The sequence below is a fragment of the Crocodylus porosus genome, unplaced genomic scaffold (assembly GCF_001723895.1).
Source record: "Crocodylus porosus isolate Cpor-Errol unplaced genomic scaffold, CroPor_comp1, whole genome shotgun sequence".
Lineage (NCBI taxonomy): Eukaryota > Metazoa > Chordata > Crocodylia > Crocodylidae > Crocodylus > Crocodylus porosus.
In genome coordinates this window covers 35,535,860-35,554,676 of record NW_017728907.1, presented here as the reverse complement: position 1 = coordinate 35,554,676, position 18,817 = coordinate 35,535,860, and the positions used below count along the sequence as shown (strand labels likewise).

At 42.4% G+C, this 18,817-nt stretch overlaps 1 protein-coding gene across 1 annotated transcript in view; it reads left to right on the top strand.

Moving 5' to 3' along the window:
- Window positions 1–1,466: 1,466 nt before the first annotated feature.
- The window catches only part of ZNF326 (zinc finger protein 326), a 26,790-nt gene continuing 9,439 nt past the window's right edge, over window positions 1,467–18,817 (top strand). Inside the window, exons 1-7 of the mRNA XM_019531134.1 lie at window positions 1,467–1,577; window positions 9,878–10,010; window positions 11,887–12,292; window positions 15,096–15,294; window positions 16,382–16,496; window positions 17,540–17,687; window positions 18,059–18,158. Coding sequence (XP_019386679.1) covers window positions 1,562–1,577; window positions 9,878–10,010; window positions 11,887–12,292; window positions 15,096–15,294; window positions 16,382–16,496; window positions 17,540–17,687; window positions 18,059–18,158 — 1,117 coding nt within the window. The 5' untranslated portion in view covers window positions 1,467–1,561. The remainder of the gene's footprint in view (window positions 1,578–9,877; window positions 10,011–11,886; window positions 12,293–15,095; window positions 15,295–16,381; window positions 16,497–17,539; window positions 17,688–18,058; window positions 18,159–18,817) is intronic.

Here is an 18,817-nt window from a genome sequence, read left to right as displayed (position 1 = left end):
CTTACACCCACACATCTCGCACCAGAGCTGGGCCCAAGTTATTTTGTCACTGAAGGCAATCAGGTTGGTCAGGCATGACTTGCCCTTGGTGAATCCATGCCAACTGTCCTGAATCACCTTCTTCGCCTCCACTTAGAAATGGATTCCTTGAGGATCTGCTCCATTATTTTTCCAGGGACTGAGGTGAGGCTGTAGTTCCCTGACCCAGGCTATATAAGAAGTGGCGGACTGTTAGTTTTTAGTTTACTGTAAAAAAAGGGTCCCTGTCTTGGTTGGATCTCATCTGCTTCTCCTGAAATTATTTTTGATAGTGATTAGTGAGTTGGGGGCTTAGCATTTTGTTTCTGCTGACAGGGGACAGTAGTCAGACATGTTTGATGCAATCTGACCTATCTATAAATAAAATGCATAAGATCTTGCATCGCAGACCACAGGAGCAGTTAAATGCAAAAGAAATAGCATCTTCATGCAGAGCTACCTTTCTCTGTCACTGTTCCCAGGGCCTCAACTGTTGCATCAGATGCTTCCTTGCTGACATCTCCCCCCTTCCCTGATATTTCTGCTGCTTTTTCACAAATGCAGAGTCCTTTGCAAGACAACAACCAGAGCAACCTCTCTGCACATATGCATTTGCAGTGCACCTTTTGGGGCAGTGATGTGTGCTTTTGTTTGGAGTGCAGATTGCTGCTGATCAGCTCTAGGCTACAAAAAGGAATTTAGTGTCTTTGCACAATTGGCTTAATGAAGGGCAGTAGCTGCCTGTTTTCAAGAAGTTTAACCAAGCTCCTTACAAGTAACTGGGTTTCCTATGGGAGTGGTCCTTATGATTCCCTTTCTTTTGGGATGAAATGTTCTGCACTTAAATTATAAAGAAGTGTTAAATGTGAGGTTGAGTCAGGGCTGTGGGGTGAGGGGAGGAGAGCAGGGGCGAGGTTTCCTCACCCGTGGGAAGGAGGGAAGAGGCCCTGTCTGGTCACTGCAGGACCAGCCTGGGCCCTCGAGGCAGTAAGGAGAGGAGAGGCCGGGCCGGGCCTGCAGGGCCCCCGCCTGTCTGCACTTTATTGCTAAGGCCTCACAGCTTGGTCTCCCCCTCACACAACGGGTCACCTCTTCCTTGTCTCCAGCACCCAACTAGAGGAGTATGATTTCTGGGGCAGCAAGGGGAGGTTTTGCTCTGTTCCTGCTCTAGATGCTATAACCGAGCCCTAATATTAAAGCTTTTTTTTCTTTGCCAGAACCTAACATGGTCGTTGCCAGAACGCAAAATGGCCGCCGGGCGCTCAGCCACGGCCAAAACCCGAGAGAAAGAATGATGCAGATGTCTCAGAGGGCGACGCCAACGGCCACTCTCTCGCCTTCCGTATCCCTGGTCAGACCGACCGCTTCTCTATGGCCGTCATGACGCGTGTGGACACGTGACGCCACCCCCCGTGGCCAATCACCGCCCGCCGTTTCTGGGCGGTCGCTCTCCCGCCCTTCCCAGCCTCGTTGTGGTGGAAGGCGCCATTGAGCCGAGCCGTCGCCAGAGCCTGGAGGGAGCCGCCACCGTCGGGCTGCCGCCATGGACTACGGGGATGGTGAGCGCGGGGCGCCAGGGGCCGCTCGCTCGCCGCCTCCGGCCCCGCAGGCGGCCGCGGCCCAGCGTGGGGGTCGCGGCTTTGTTCGGTGTGTGGGGCCGGGCCGGGTCGGGCCTCGCCAACAGCAAGACCCGCTCCCGGGCTCCCGCTGTGCGGCGTGGCTGACCCCTGCTGCCTCCGCGGGCCCGGGGGACAGCGTCAGGCCCGGCCCTGCCCGCCTGTGGCGGAGCGCTTGGGCCTAGGAGTCCGCGCTGCCCTTCCCCGGTTGCGGGCCGCGATGCGCAGCCGCGTTGGGTCCCAGGGGCGAAGGGAGGCGGGGCGGGCTGATTGGGAGCCGCCGCAGGGCCAGGAGGAAGAGCAGCCCGGGGAGTGAGGGGAAGTGCGAGTGAGGGGAAGTGCTGGGGACCGAAGTGGAGGAAGAGCTGCCTCACCTTCCCACGGGTCCCAAGGGGATTGCTTACAGTTGGGGCTGTTTAGCGTAGAGGGTGTTCTCTCCAGTGAACCTAGGCGGGTTGTGGGGGAGGGTGTATGTGACAACAGCAGCAAACCCACAATGGATGGGGCAAGAGAAATGCACGTACATTCCTGTATTCGCTTCCCTGAGAACAGGGGTTTGTGAGCTTAAGGTTAATTGAGAGGATGAGGCATGGCTGCCTGGTGAGAGTAAACCCACTTTAGAACATAATTTGGTAACATGGCAGCACACCGTTATGCTTCAGGACATCAAATCATCCTCTGAAAGACTGGGAGGCATGGAGACAGGCGGTTTTAGGATTGTCAGCTACACCTGGGGAGTCAAGTGTGTGCCCTGCAGAACTGTTCTGTCAGGCCGGCCAATAATCCAATGGGCTCCCCAAAGTTGTGGGGTCAGGACTGATAGGGTATGACCTACCATAGCATTGAGTGCCACTGGGCCTCACTGGATGTGGGTGGCTCTCAGTGGCACGAGGGCAGTGCCAGAACAGCTCTTGCTTGCCTTGCCACTGGCGCTGGACCCTTGCTGACACCACTGGACCCCGTCGCAGCTGCTGCTGTCTCTTTGGATCTGGCCTGGGTGGAGCCCCTATAGGCTAGATCCAGCCTAGGACCTAGGCTGAGTTTAACCTGTGCACTATAGGATGTCTCTGAACAGCATGCTGGAATATATAAATAAGGCTCTGGTCCAGCCTGATAGTTCCAGTGCTCTGCTCACTTAGTCTGTGGCTCTCTCTCCAAAAAAAGAAAAATGTCAAAAGTCCTTCCCAAGCCTGTGGCCCATCAGACTAGTGTGGTTAAGAGATGACAGTTTTTGTAACATTTAAGGAAATGATTTGCTCAGCATCATGCTACCTTTTAATTCCCCAGTCAAATGACCATTTATACCTAGGTGGCCTGGAGAGGAGCCTTCAGCATGAAACTAGAATAGACTGAAAAACATGGATCTGGAGCTGAAGCAGCATCCCTTAAGTGCTCTGATACCATAACCTTTTGCCAATAAATTCAAAACATGATTATCTTCCAAGTGAATGAAAATTAGCTATTTTAAAATATTTGATCTTCATGTCTGTCCGTTTAAAACAGGGGTGGGCAGTTATTTGGCTGGAGAGCCATGTAAGATGTTGCGGGCTGGGTCAGCGCCCCTCCACCCTTCCAACAGCTTGCAAAAACTACCTAGGTGGCCTCTGCAGGTGGCCAGCTGGCTGGGATGAAGCCATGGACAGATGTAGAGCAGCATCTGGGAGGGTGACAGGCGGGTACGGCCAGGACCAAAGCTGGGATTGGGTGGTCACAGTACAGGCCTGGGGCAGAGCCATGATCCACTCTCTGTATGCCCCTACAACAGGCACTGCTTTCATGGCCAGGAGCACACAGGGAGTGAATTGCACGTCTGCCCTGGGCCCTGACCCTGTGTTGTCACTGCCCCAAGACACCAGGGTCTCATGAAGATTGGCCCAGACCTGTGCAGGCAGGGCACGTGGCAGGGTGGACAGGATGGGGCTGCAGGGGGGCAGGGTGCTGTGTCTGGGATCAGGACTAATCGGTGGAGCTCAGGATCTGGATCACAGGGTGGTGACAGCACAAGGCCAGGGCAGATCTGCTCTCTGCATGGCCCTGCCTGTGGAATTGGCACCCATTGCAAGGATATGTGGGCAGCAGGTTGTGCTTCTGCCCCAGTCCTTCACTGTCACTGAGCCTTGATCCTGACTCCTGGTCCTGCTTGCCTATCCCATCTCCAGACGTGGCTTTCTGTTTGCCTGCGGCCCCATCCCATCTGCCTGGTTCCACGCCCCGCCCACACAGCTCCTGGCAGCCGCAGTGGGTGTGGAGCAGATGGGCCAGGGTACCTAGGCATCAGGGCTGGGTCCAGCAGCAGCAGCTGGAAGCAGCCACTGCTGGGTAATGGAGTCTGGGCCTCGCCCCAGCCCCTCTGTGTGCCCTGGAGGTGGCAAGACTAGCTGCACGTGTTATGGCCCTGGCTGCCGGCTGGGCAGGGCCAAGGGACCCGCTGTGAGCCAGACAGTGTGTTGGTAGGCTGAATCCAGCCCATCAGCTGTATTTTGCCTACCCCCTGGTCTAAAATGTTTAGCCACTTTTAGATTCTTACTAGAGAAGGCATAGTTTGCCTCAGACTTCAGTGAGTGGTGTAGTATTAATATCTTATTGGAATATGGTAGGATCATTAACAAATGAGGACAATATTAACACCTTCGTTTTTGAGATCTATTAGTGAAAATGCTTTATAAGCAGTATTAAAAATTGATTCCAAATTGGTCTTTTTTTTCTGAATATGAGATACTAGCCAGATAATTATTACATAATTAAAAACTTACTTCATCTGCTTCTAAAACTTTCTTTTATTAATTAAAATAAATGCCATAAAAATTGCAAGAATTTATCTATTTCTTGATGTTGCATACTACATCTAGTGTTTGACCATAACATTTTGCACTGTGTAGGCAGTTGGGGATCAATGAGGCTTTATTGCGTTTAGATCAGCTGAATTTTACCTGCCAAGAAAATGGTGTGTATGTGTTATAGGAAAGGGCCAGCAGGTGGCTGTAGAGGGCCCAAATTCTAAGTGAGCATATCAACTGTTTCATCTTTTCCTAGTTACCTATGGTTTGAACTTTTGGCAACTTTAGAATTTGTTAAAAATTCCAGTGCAAAACACCTGAATGGATGGCTTGTGGTTGCTGTAATTTCACTAGATTTTCCTGCCTAGACTTGATTCAAGGTACCCCTCTAAGGTCATCAACACTTGCACTACTGTAGTCCCTGCTGAATATTGTTGTTAAGCATGGGGGTGCAGTAGCTGTACCAACAAAGTTGATGTTGCCCCAACTCAGCAATGAGAATGTTAATAGGGTGTGTAACATACTCCTGTCAGCATGCTGCCAATATTATCTGGGGTACTACCTTCCCAACTAAGAAGGCAGAAGGCAGCTCGTGGTCTTGCTCAGTGTGCCCAACAAAACCTTCATGATGTCTTGGAGAAACCAGTACATAAGCGACTAGAAAGTCAAGAAATCCATTTAGACCTGTACAATTGCAACAGTGTGAAGGTGGGAGCAGTGCTGTATGGACACTTGGAACAACACCCCAAAAAGTGGGATGATTCTCTTCTCAAGCGCTTCATAAGTAACCCAACGCTATCCACGTGGGCACGAGCTCCCCTGCAACTTAAGAATGAAACAAAACAGGATTTGCTCTAGAACTGGGCACTTTGATACCACACTTTATAAGATTGGCTTAAAAAGCAGTGGTTCTCAACCTTTTTTGTACTAAGATCCATTTGTAAACATGGATGACCAGTCCTGACCCAGTGCTCCTCAGTCCTGACTTGCTGCTCCCAAGCCCCACCCCCACAGTGTGTGGGGCAGGGGAGGTGTGTATGGAACATGGGCAGAGGCCCAAGCAGCCCCTTGCAGGCTGGAACTATGACAGCCTGCAAGGGAAAAGCCATGTTTTTCTCCTTTAAAGGGGAGGCCATTTTTAAAGTTGGTCCACAACCATTTTGTATATTCTTGAGACCCACAGGTTAAGAAATGCTGGCTTAAAAGACAATCCAGTATGTGAGTGTGGCAGTGCCCCACAGACTGCTAAACACTTTGTATACAGCTCACTTGTGCACCCAGGATGAGGACCTGGTAAGTGTCAACAGTAAAGCAGTTGTGTGGCTCTGCCTCCTCTGTGTAGAGGGGAGAAGGAAGTATATGAGAGAAGATGGAATTGTAGATACCTCGTGGAAAAATTCTGAACTGCAGAATCAAGTAGGACAATGGAACAAGCTGCTTAGGGAATTTGAAGACTCTCATTTCAACAGAGTGAGGGTAGGCAGGCATCTGTTTAGGATGGTTTAAGACCAGCAAATCCCATATCTTTGCAGGGTGTTGGGAAAGATGATTCTTGAAGTTTGTTCCAGTTCTGTGATTCTGTAAAGCTAGAATGAAAATATATTAAATTCATAATTAGAAAGTGAAATTTAATTAAATTCGTTGTAATCCGGAAAGGGAATAGTATTGCTGTATTTACTTAAATAGAAGATGGCCCTGATTATAAGATAACTCCCCAATAATTAGATTCTATATATGGAAAACTTACAAATTTGTTGTAACTTTCCAGGTATAGAATCTAATTATTGGAGGTTTGCCTTGAATTTGTCCCCCTGCCACTGATATAGCAGGGAAGATAAATCTGGGGGTATCCCTTTGCTCTGCTTCTCCCAACTTTTCCCACTGACAGCTGCTTCCCCCTCCCCTTACTATCAGACCCTGCTCTCCCTGAGCAATGTGGAAGTGAGGAGCGCACTTGAAAACACTAACCCTGAAATTAAACATGGCTATAACAATTTGCATATGGACCCACGGACTTAGTTCATCTAGAGTTGATGCATATTACCTTTTTGATGAGTGCTGCAAGTTTTAGCACAAGTGTTTCATAAATACGCTTTTGAGCAGTACTTTGGCATCTACTTATATCTAATATAAACTATGATTTACCACATACTATGCTGGGCTGGGCCCTATTAGAGTCAACAGCATTTCAAGTTAAGGTGAGCCCCGGAATTGTATTAAGTTCACCCAGAATCCTTTTGTCACCCCCTCTCTCAGCCTGGCATATATAATTAGAGTGGCCTTGTGCTCCATAGTGACCCCATAGCTTAACACTGCTCCTTCCTTTTCCCTCCGAAAGGATCCATGTGTGAATTAGCCCCCACTCATGACTGGAAGTATGTTATGCATTCCTGGGAGGCATTCCTAAGGTGCAGGGCAACCTGGTCTGGCTTCATTGCATGGAGGGCAAGGTCACACTAATCATATACACCAGGCTGAGATAGGGGGCAACAGAGGGATTCTGGGTGAACTGTATACAATGGCATGGATCACCGTGACTTGAAAAAGAATCAGTGATGAGGAGGATTGCACTTAATGGGCTCTAGTATATCTATTATTCAGATAGGCTGCAGTAACCTACCCTTGCGGTAGGTTCCCATCAGCATCTCAGCCTTTTGACTAAGATCAGGTGATCAGCAGAGAGCCTGATTAATAGCTTAATGACAGAGGAAGATATATCAATGGAGCATCAGGATGACAGAAATGGAGGAGGGAAACCTGAAGCCCAAAACAATGGCAGCGGTGGTTGATGACCAGGAAGTGGAAAGAAAAATGAAGAGTGGAAATGAAGGCCTGGAGATGCGCAGAGAGTGGGTAACGGTGGAAAAGCAGAGAGAAAAGACAGCAAAGGTGAAGGCAGGAGCAACAGCAGAAGCAGTGGCAGAGAAGACATGGCCAGAAGGATGATGGGAACAGCTGGAGAAGGATCTGTGGGAGTGTGGCAGAAGGTTGGCCCACTGGGAGTGTGGCACAGCAAGAAGATGTGGAAGAGATGCTATGCTGCAGGATGCTGGTTCAGAGTAGAGACTATGGATAAGGACACCATTAATTGGCAGTGGGGAGTAGAAGGGATTGATGATGAACAAATGTGATTTTGTGGAGAAAGTACTGTTTGAGATATTGGGCATGCAGACAGAATACCTCAACAACTTGATTGCTTTTTCTAGCCAAAAGATGTAGCAACTGACTTACTGGAACAAAGATGTGTATGACAGATTTGGGAGAGAGATGCAGAGGAATGGGGGAGGGAGGAATTAAAACATTTAAACACTGTAGCAGCAGAGCAGTCAAGGGAGAGTGATTATTGTCTGAATGTATACAGATAGAGGCAGAAGAAATAAGTAATTGGAAAATAGTGTGCAAAGAGTTCTGTGGGTAATGAGGGACAAACATGGTATTTGGATGGGATCTTGGATTGCTTAAGCAGTGTTAAAAAACAAACGAGTGGAGCTCAGGTGGAGTGCAGCATCTCCTATCTGTGGTCCAGGTAGGGCCAGATTAGGGGTTTACAAGCTGCCACAGGCAGCTGAAGCAGTGTAGTAGATACAGGAAGGAGGAGCACCTGGCTGCACAGTGTGTTACACATGTGAAGGAATGGGGCACAGAGCAGCAGAGTGCCAGGAGTTCATAAAATGTACTGCTTGAGAGGGATACTTGTACCATAGGTGCCCAACAGCTTTTGCAATCAAGGTCAGACCACCCTGCCGCCCCCCCCGGGAAGAACTGCCAGAATTGGAAAGAGGCAGTGAGGAAGAGGGGGGAGAGACTGAAATAGAAATAATAGATGAGACTCCTTAGGGAGGAGAAATGGAGATGGAGGGAAGCAGAATCTGTAAGAAAGGCTGCATGAGAGAGAACAAGACAAAATGAAAGGGGAGGAGGGAACAGCAAAGAGGATCAAAAGACATGGAGGTGAAGGAGGGGAAGAAGGAAGAAACCTGGCAGACAACAGAAGTGGAGATGGAGCAAGTAAAAGGAAAAGAACAAAAGGAAGGAAGTCAGGGGAAAAAAACCTGATAAAGAGGGAGGCAAGTTGGAGTCAGAGCCAGAGAGCAGCTTCCTGTCATTAACTTCCCTGGGCTCCAGCCCAGAGTAGAGAGCAGGAGGGGATAGGAAGAGGAGGGAAAATGGAGGCCTTCCTAGCTGCAAAAGCAACCAGGCAGCTTGCAGGAGCAACATGGGGAGGAGGGGGGCAGGAGTTGACCACAACAAGCACTGGCACAGATGATCCTTAAAGCGACAGGCACATTCCGTGTTACCGAAGCAGAATTGCATTGATTATAGCTTCAATTAATGTCAGGAGTGTCATATCAAGGAAAAGATTGGGACAGACTGAATCAATGTTAAATCAAGTAAAGTGGTATACTGGAGGAGAGGGATTATAACTGTTTTATAATCCTGGTTTTATAGAAGACAATATCAGTGGCAGACTGCAATGAATGACTGTATCAGTCTGGGGAGCGGAATGAGAAGTTTTCAATGTATATGTAGCACCAGTATGGGAGGGGAAGAAGGCTCTGCTTAGAAAGCTAGCAGTTTATACGGTTGGACGGAGACTGCTGATAATAGTGGGGGACTTGAATTGCATAATAAAGCAGGTGACAGAACAGGGGGAGGAGGAGATGGAACTTTAAACGGTTCACCCAAATAGTTAACCAGTGTAATTAAAGAAGAGTCACTAAGAGATCTGTTGGCAGGAGAGAAAGTTTTCACTAGAACTGGCCCCAGGGGTAAGAAACAACCCAGAATTGACTTTGTATCAGAATAAGTAGAGATAAGGAAGAAAGAAACCACATGTGAAGCATTTGGTGATGACTGACTGCTGAGTCTTGGTTAGCCCCATAAGGTGAAGGGGAGGGTGGAAGTTAAATGTGCATTACAAGATGAGGAGATGTGTCAAGCATTCATGAGACAATATGAGGGGGTGGAGAACACTGAAGAAATATTTTAAGAGCACCAGAGAATGGTGGATGATTGTGAAGAAGAAGATGGGAGAATTCTTCAGGAAGGATGGCTGAAGCTCAGGGGAAAATAATGAAAGAGCTAAGAGAGCTACAAAGTGATGCAGAAGCTGCTGAAGGAAGCAGCAGAAAGAAGACAGTTACGAGAACAACTAGAAGAAACAAAGCAAGAGATAAAAAGCTGGTTTAAAGATGAGAGAGAAAATGTTTTTAGTACAAGCACTCTGGGTTTTGTAGGTCTTTGGTGAAGACACCAAACAATTCTAAGTTCACCATTTCCCATACTAAGCCATTCCAACATTTAACCATTCTCAGTGCTGTAAGAATTGCAATTTACTATAAGATTAAATTTCTCAAACTTCAACTACCAGCCACAGGATATTTTTATGCTTTTGTCAGCAAAACTAATATTGAAAGACTGGGGTGTTGTTTTAATCATCACCACCAATTTTTTGGTTCTTTTTAGACATGGACCGTGATTATGGACATGGAGCCTATGGTGGCCCAAGACCCATGGACTCTTACTTAAACCAATCATATGGGATGGATAGTCATGGAGGAGGTGGCGGCAGTGGAGGAGGAGGTGGTGGCGGCAACAGGTAAAATAATGATTCAGTTGTCTCAACAATTTAATAAATCAATATTATTTTTTTTCAACTTAAGTGTTCCTTAGGCATGTTGTGTGATTATATGGGCTTTCTTTCTGTAAGTTTTGTGTAAGAAAAACTGGAAAATGTTATGTTGTAACAGCTCAATTATCCAAACAATTACTACTTTTTGTGGATAATTCTGGCAGTTGTATGATAACCTGCTTCTTTGAATTTAACTATGAAGATTTCTTTATGTCTAGTAACTTTCACTAGTGTGTAACTGATCAGTAAATTTACACTGGCATAATTTAATATTTCTGACATTGCAGTCCCTAACTAAAATGGCTTTAATTGGTTCAGTGCTTAAGACTGAATCTATCAACATTCCATTTTCAAGGAACATTTAGGGTACGTTTTCTTTAATTCTAATTATAAATTGCAAGAATGTTCACTGATATTGTTATTTACAGTCATGTCCAGATTATTTTATTGGCAGGTACTAATTGCACCCAAATTATGTGTATGTTCTGGGATATTCAGTAAAATTGGTCCAAAAATAACATTTCTGGGATGGTGGTTTTGCAAATAAGTTCAGGTTTTAGTACATTAAACAAATTAGCTTTCTTCTCAGAGGAGTGTTTCTTTATGGGAGAAAATAACATCCAGCAGTTTAAATTTTCTTCTAGTTTTGTCCTCTTTTGCGTACTTTCATCCTTGTCTGGCCATAGCAGGACTACTGTACAATAACTGTACGTAGCCATTGCGGTGCCACTGGGCAAGGGCAGAAGAGGCTAGAGAAAATGTTGAAGTTCTTTTTAAACAGAAGGTTGATAAATATTTTGCACAATTAAAATTTGCAAAGAGGTCCAGGAATGAGATGTACCTGCCATTTAATAATCTGTATATGATTAAGGTTGACCAGTTCCTTGAACATTAAAATGTGTCTTGCCTCATTACTATTGTGCATGAATTGTTTCTGTATATAGTTTCATTTTCTGTGTAGTTTGGGGTCTTCTGAGGCTAACTTCCTTTACAATGAAGGAATTCTTGTTATCTTAGACAAGGGTAGTAATTTGAGTCTGTTTTATTAGTTTGTATTCCATTAGTAAAAGGGCTGACTTTCCCAATTTCTGCTGAACTGTCCTGTTTTAATCTTGTGGGGGAGACTAATGAGCTTCCCTTCCTAGTATAGTTATGGATGTCAGTGAGTCCTTTTCCCTGCCCTCTTCTTCCTTTCAAAAACTCCCGAAGCAAAACAGGCCCCTAGTAAATAACTAAAGTTGTTACTTATCACTCTACCTTGAGATTCCCTTTGACTATGTCCATGTGCTGCAGTGTGTACTTTGTACAGCTTTTTCAAATCCTGAAGTTGCCAGACTTAATGTCTGCAAGCAAAGGATGGGTGCATGTTAATCATGGGGTGCATAAGAATCACCTCTTCATCATAAAGACTAAATATATTTTGTCCTGTTTTCCCGTTGAAAAACTAAACTACCTTTTAAATGCTTTTCAACTGTTAAAATGTTAGGTATGACCTTGATGAAGGAATAGTCTGACTAGCCTGTAAACATCTGCAGGTGATTATTTTCCTGAGACTAGGGCTGGGCTCAAATAACATTTATGATGCTGAGAAATTTAATTTAACAAAGTTCAGGCCTATTGAACTTTAGAATTCTTTTTTACAGAAAGTGACACAGATAGCTTTCTATCTGGTCACAAGTTGAATTGCCCAGCCCTAATCAAGATAAACAATAACACAACTGTACAAACCAATATAGTATAAATTAATTTTAGTTGATAAATGTCAACTGATAACTTGTCTTTTGAAATGTATAACACTGGTAAGCTTACTTTTTTTTTTTTCCTCACTGTGCAACTCTTCCAGGTTTGGACCTTATGAGTCTTACGACTCCGGGTCTTCTCTGGGTGGGCGAGATCTATACAGATCTGGCTATGGTTATAATGAACCCGAACAAAGCCGCTTCGGAGGTAGTTATGGTGGTCGATTTGACAGCTCCTACCGGAATAGCCTTGACTCTTTCGGAGGTAGAAACCAGGGCGGGTCTAGCTGGGAAGCACCTTACTCACGTTCAAAATTGAGGCCTGGGTTTATGGAGGACAGAGGAAGAGAGAGTTACTCTTCCTACAGCAGTTTTTCTTCACCCCATATGAAGCCTGCACCTGTAGGCTCTCGGGGGAGAGGAACGCCTGCTTATCCTGAAAGTGGATTTGGAAGCAGAAACTATGATGCTTTTGGAGGACCATCAACAGGCAGAGGCCGAGGCCGAGGAGTAAGTACAGAATCTTTTCAGATTCTTTTCACTAGTCACTCTTTTAAACCCTTTCAAGACCACAGCTTCAAAATGAGTACTCTGTTTGTCACAGTGTACTTTTGACCAAACATACTAACACAGTTGATAATCCTGTTAATCCCTTTGAAGTTGACTGTAAGTAGTACCCAGTCCCTCTGTTCTTGAAAGTAAAGAGCAATACAAGATTAGCTGATGGGGTTGTGTTACAAAATCTCTCCTTTTGTTTGAAAGGTGAAGATAAAAGTAATAGGTTTGGTCTAAAAGGGGTTAAAAGGAATTGCATTTTTCCTTGTGAACGCTAGCATCTTTGCAGGTGGGAAAATTCTTAAATAATTATAAAAGGTTAATTGGAACCCTTTTGACCTTTTCAGTAGGTTAAAGGTGCAATGTATAAATAAAAATAAAACTGAGGCTATGAATGCCATAGAGCAGTTCTTTCCACTACTGTGGATAGGTGACATTTTAGCTAAATCTTTATTAAATACACATGTTACCAAACATGAAGTCTCCTTTTTAACTTAGCTTTTACTCCATCTTGTATCTGGGGGGAAGGAAATACCAAAGGTAGGTGGCAAGCAGCTCTACAGTGGCTTTCCTTAAAATTCAAAGCATGGTTAAAGGGACATAATCAGCATTAAATCAGCTTAAAATTAGTTTTGGATACTATACCTACTCTTATCACCTATGTCAGTGTTTTACTTGCACATTTGCCTGCTTTAATGGTGTTCATGCGTAAGTGTGTATATACATATATAAACACATATATGAACCTTTTAAACAGGAAACGGTGAAACTGACAATACAGAAAGTACTAAAGCTGAAAAGTTAGGAAAAAGATTTTTATGTTTTTCAGTTTGTTTAGTGTTAGGTGTTACACATAAGAGAAGAATCCAGAGGAGTGATTTTAAGTTGAGGATGTCCCTTTAACTAAGTTTTATAATCCCATTTTTTGATTTTTAATAAAATAGTTCAGCTGTTGAATATTTTTGTGCCTTAGATGTGACTTATCACTTTTTAAAATTCATAAGCATACGATGTTTCTCTAGGAAGTAATTCTGTATTATAACATTATGTAGCTTGTTTTCTTTAAAGTGTAGATAAGGATAATTTTTATTAGGTCTTCTTAATTGTGTGTGTGGTTTTCCTTATTTTTTTTTTGTTTGTTCATTTGTAAAATTTTATTTTGCAGCTTTAAATAATTTTAATTGTATAGCCAAACTTAGCTCAAAAAATCTGCACATAGCTATGAGCTAACGTAGCTGTAATTAGCAGATCTTCTAATCTTCTTATCCCTTGGTTGATGAACTGAAAGTGTTAGGTTTTTAAGCTCAAATAGCTTCCTTTTAGAACTTTTTTAGAGATGAAAGTTCTGTTCAGAATTTTAATGGGGTACTTTTAGTTGATTGATTTTTCCTTAAAAAAATAATGCTTTCAGTTTCTGTTTCATAAATAAAGGGCTATATAAAACTAAACTTACCATTTTAAAATGCATTGCACCTTTAATAGATGATGGAAATACTGCTTGTTAAAACCTGTTAAGCACTTGGAAACACTATTTATTCAAGTGCATATTTCATATCATATTTATGTTTGTGTAATATGAATACATCTTAGGTAGTTTAATAACACTACATTGATAAATAAGCTAAATTTTACTTGGTTTTATGCATGAATCTTCAGGGCTTTTTAAAAAATAAGCTTGTCTACCCAATAGTTGTACTGTATTCCAGCCTTGTATGGTTAGAAATGAGTATGTGTTCACACCCACATCCACACAGTATTTTTATCTTGATTAGAAAAATTGGTTTTGTTTTCATGTTAACACAAGTATTTCTGCTTATCTGGTGTGTACACACAGTCAGATGGGTTTTCTCTCCTTCCCTCTCTGTTAATGAAGTAGATGAACAAATAGGAAATCAATTTTATGCTTTTCATAGCTCCTTTGGTTCTTTCTCTTCAGATTACTTCAGTACCTGTTGGCTCCAGGGAGGTTATATCCATAAATGCATGTCTATAGACATGTGTACTATTATACGGTATTTTAGAGATGGGAAGGAAATTGCGTTCCAATACAGTACTTGAATCTAATTTCTGCCACTTTTTGCTCTTTATTTTTTTAATTATTCTGCTCCAAGTATGGACATTAAAAAAAAAATCCTAAATTCTTTTAGTTCAGTGCCACAGATGCTTTTGTCAGGATAAAGTAAACAAAGGAGATTGGTCACAAGTCTGTGTTCTGCATAGAAAACTTCCTCTAGCTGTGCTGTAAAAACATGTCTTACTAATCAGGATCCTACCTAGATTTTCAGTTTACTTTCACTACACAGGAAAATCTTCAGACTCATCTGTATCTTTCCTGTCTCAAGCCAGCAAAGAAGGATTCTTTACAAGCTTTTGTTTGAGGTGTAGAAAAACTCAGCTGGCTTTTTTCCCCCTAGAAAAACAGAACTAGCAAGTAGAGAATCTGAAGAGAAGGAACCAGGATGTTGTATTGAGATTTAAACTCTGATAAACATGATTCTCATCTGGACTAAGGATTGTGAATAAGCAGAAACCCACTTCATATGTACTTGGCCACCCCCTCCACACACACCACCAAGTATTACCAAAGTAACTTCGTTAACACATGTGTAAACTAGAAGCTTTAGTTTATCTGCCTTTTACTCCAGAATGCACATTTTACTCATTTACAAATTGTTTTAGGCATTGGCATTTAGTAATATTGTTTTGTTTCTGTTGATTTTGTATACCAATACCTTTTCTTGATTTCACACGTTTCCAGCCTATGGGAGACTTTGGAGGCATGCATAGACCCGGAATTGTTGTTGACTATCATAATAAACCCAGTTCTGTAGCATTTGCTGCAAGAGGAATAAAGAGGAAAATGATTCCACAGCCATATAACAAACCTGGTGGGACATTTATCAAGAAACCCAAACTGACAAAACCTATTATGAAGATGAACACGAAAAATCTACCTAGTAAGTAATTTAAATGAAAAATAAATCAATACTGGCACTAATTATTTTTCTTATTTTGAATTAAGAAAGACATTTATTATATTTTGCAATTCTTCATTTTTTCCTATTGGGATAACACATATAGTAACACTGTTAAAGAACTTGCAGTTGACAAGGTGAAAAGTTTAGGAAGGAGCTAGAAAAACTCCAGACAAATGTAGTCATTTGGGTGCACTGATGTGTTTATGATCATGGGTAGTTAGAATTGCATGTGGACAGAAGATGATTTACTTTAACTTTTTGCAGCTAATTTTTTGTTTGATTTCCTAGCACTTTTTTTTGTGAAGATAGCTTACCAGGTGTTAATACACGTGTTGCTGCTGCATGAAATATAAACTGTAGAAGATGGCTGTGATTTTTGGGGGGGTTTTGCTTAGAGACAAAGTTAGTTTTAAACCTCCATCATCGCAGGTAATTTCAGATTTGAGGCTCCCTTAAAAGCCAACATTAAGTATAGCCGATACACAACAGCAGTTTACTTTTTAACACTTTTTAAAACCTTCTGTGGTGACGCTGGAAAAATAGAATTTCATGTCTCTTTATCTTTAAAATATATTCCTGGTATAACAGTCCTCTGTAGGGAGACCGTCTGTGTTATGGATGCATCTCTGCCTGCTCAGATATTGTGAGTTCAGTAATTTTGCTTGATGACTGCTGATATTTTGTAGTATTTTGAACTTGAGTTTTTGGGACTTGCCCAAAATGTAAAACATTCATCCTTGCACAAGCCTAGGGAATGGAAACTTGGCTCCAGTTATTAATCTTATCACGATGTAGCAGTTCCTGTTGGGCATCCCAACTATCTCTTGATAATTTTCAAGGTGTCTTTTTTAATTTTTAAAAAATGTACTTGGAAAGGGTGTTACCTGTCAACAAAGTTCCTTGCTCTTTACTGTAGTAAAGCTACATACTCTCTTACCACATCTTTCATATACCAGAGGGGAACTCTTATTGGTGGTATCGAGAATAAAGAGGAAAGGGTGACTATTGAGGTGACAAAACATTTTGGAAATGTAAAATACTCTAACTCCTTTTACTGTGTGTGAAGATTCCAAGCCAGATGTCAGAAGTGAAGAGGAAGAAAAGCGACGAATTGAGGCAAGAAGAGAGAAACAAAGGCGAAGAAGGGAGAAAAACAGTGAAAAGTATGGGGATGGATACAGGTTTGTACTGTTAATATTGTTTTTATTATGTAATATGTACTGCTCTTTCATTTGTAGTGTTTTGCTGCCCCTAGTATTCTGCAAGGAGAGCATCAAAAGATACAGACTACAATAGCGTTTTGGTTTTTTTTTAAACAGTTTTTGCTCGTACGTTTTTTAAGATTTCGTGACTGCTTGCTTTATCCTATATCAGGAAATTTCACTAACATTTGTGAAAGTATATGAGCATGCACCCATACTTCCGTGAGACCATCAGAAAATTAGTCAAGAGTGGTACCAGTATTCCAGTACTACTCAACTACAGTTCAGTATTGTTCCAGTACCACACCACATTTTTGTAATTGAGTTAGTTGCATATACATGCTAAACTGCATTCCTATACTATTGTTGCTGAGTTTTTTCAGCTTAGGACTTGATTTTATTTCATGCTTCTTATGGGTGTGTGAGAAGCACTGGTCTCCTGCTGTCAAATTTTCAGATCTATGGGGAGTCCTATAGGCTGGGTGATGTGTGGCCAGTGGTCGGGGGTGGCATGGCATCTTGATCCCAGAGGGTGAGGATGGATCTGACTTAGGGCCAAAAGATTGAATGCCCCCTGATGTAGGGTTATTTATTTTCATATTTTTTCACTACTAGTATTTGCCTCCTACTGGCTGTAGCTTTCCCTGGCAATATGACATTTCATGACAGTACTGCTAAATAGCAATAGCAGTACTTAAATTAACCAGTATGTTTCACTGGCAGAATTTTGAGTAGGAATGTGCTCTATATGCCTGAAAAATCAAACCTCTAGCCTTGGTTTGATCTGTTCACTTCCTGCAGTTAATTTCATAAATGTAGGGTTTTTTATGTTGGATTTCATAAATAATTCCAGAAAAAGATGGCAAAGTATCCCACACTTAATAGGGGAAGATAAGTATAATCTGCTATTGATGATTGCTTTCCAAGCCCTCAGACCACCTTGGTGATTTTTTGAAAAACACTGACTGACTTTTTAAGAAGACTTCTTAAATAGTAATATTATATTGGATATTTTTTCCTAGAATGGCATTCACTTGTTCATTTTGTAAATTTCGAACATTTGAAGAAAAAGAAATTGAATCTCACCTGGAAAGTGCTGCCCATCAGGAAACATTGGACCATATCCAGAAACAAACCAAATTTGACAAAGTCGTGATGGAGTTTCTGCATGTAAGTCATATGTTGGAGTTTAAAAATAAGCTGTACTATTCATTGTCTTCAGAACATGTTTATTTTTTCATTAAATTACATCATTTTGAAAGGGTTTCCACATAAATGTAATCAAACAGAAAAGTAAGTTTAAAATACTTGAAAGTAACAATCTAGATAGCTTTGCAACTAAATAAGCAATTATTGGAGTTAATCGCTATTAATGTCTCTTTTTCCAGTAAAGCTACTTTTTTCCCCAGATACTTAATAACAAATGCATGCACACCTAATCAACAGTAAGAATACCTGGGTAACAGAGTTTCAATTGTCTGACACAGGGTGAAGGAGTTCTACTTAGATGTTAACCTAGATTCTTCATATCTTGCTTTCAGGAGTGCATGGTGAATAAATTCAAGAAGACAGCCATGCGCAAGCAACAGACCAGCAGTCAATCTGAAAATGTCCAAGCTGTTGAAAAAGATATAATGGAAGGCAAGTATTGCTCTTTGATTGAGAATGCATGCTCTGGGGATGCACACAATTTACTCCTGTTTGAAGTCCCTGATAAAGAGGTTGTATTGGAGTCTGTTTCAGCATAAATGATTCAACAGATTTTATTGAGTCTCTCAAATCTGTTTCCTCCAAAAGCCAGTCTATTATTGGCTCTGCAATCCTGGATTCCAGTGATTCTGTAGTGTTAATATCCTCAAACCTTCCAAAAAATGAGCAAAAAATATGATTTTCAGTTAGATTACCTGCGCTTGGCCATTAGGCAGCATAGCGGAGTTGTGATTATCCCAACGTTTCTCCTAAGCTGTTTTCCCATCTTAAGCAGTGCATGCTTAGGACCTTCTTGAGATGCCTGCATTTGCTTTGATAGGTGTGGCCGTGGCTTAGCAAGAACACATAGGAGGTGTTTCCAAAAATGTGGGCTGTAAATATTATTTTCTGTTGAATTACAGATTACTTTTACTGACAACAGATACGTTGTTGTACTTATTATAACATGAGTACAGACAAACTGAGGAACACAAAGAAATTTAATCACACTATGTTTTAACTGCATGGTACAGTGATTTCAGCACACAAGCAGCCTAATTGCTAAGTTTATGGTGGAGAACGTGACAAACCATATTTGTTCTCAGACTTAT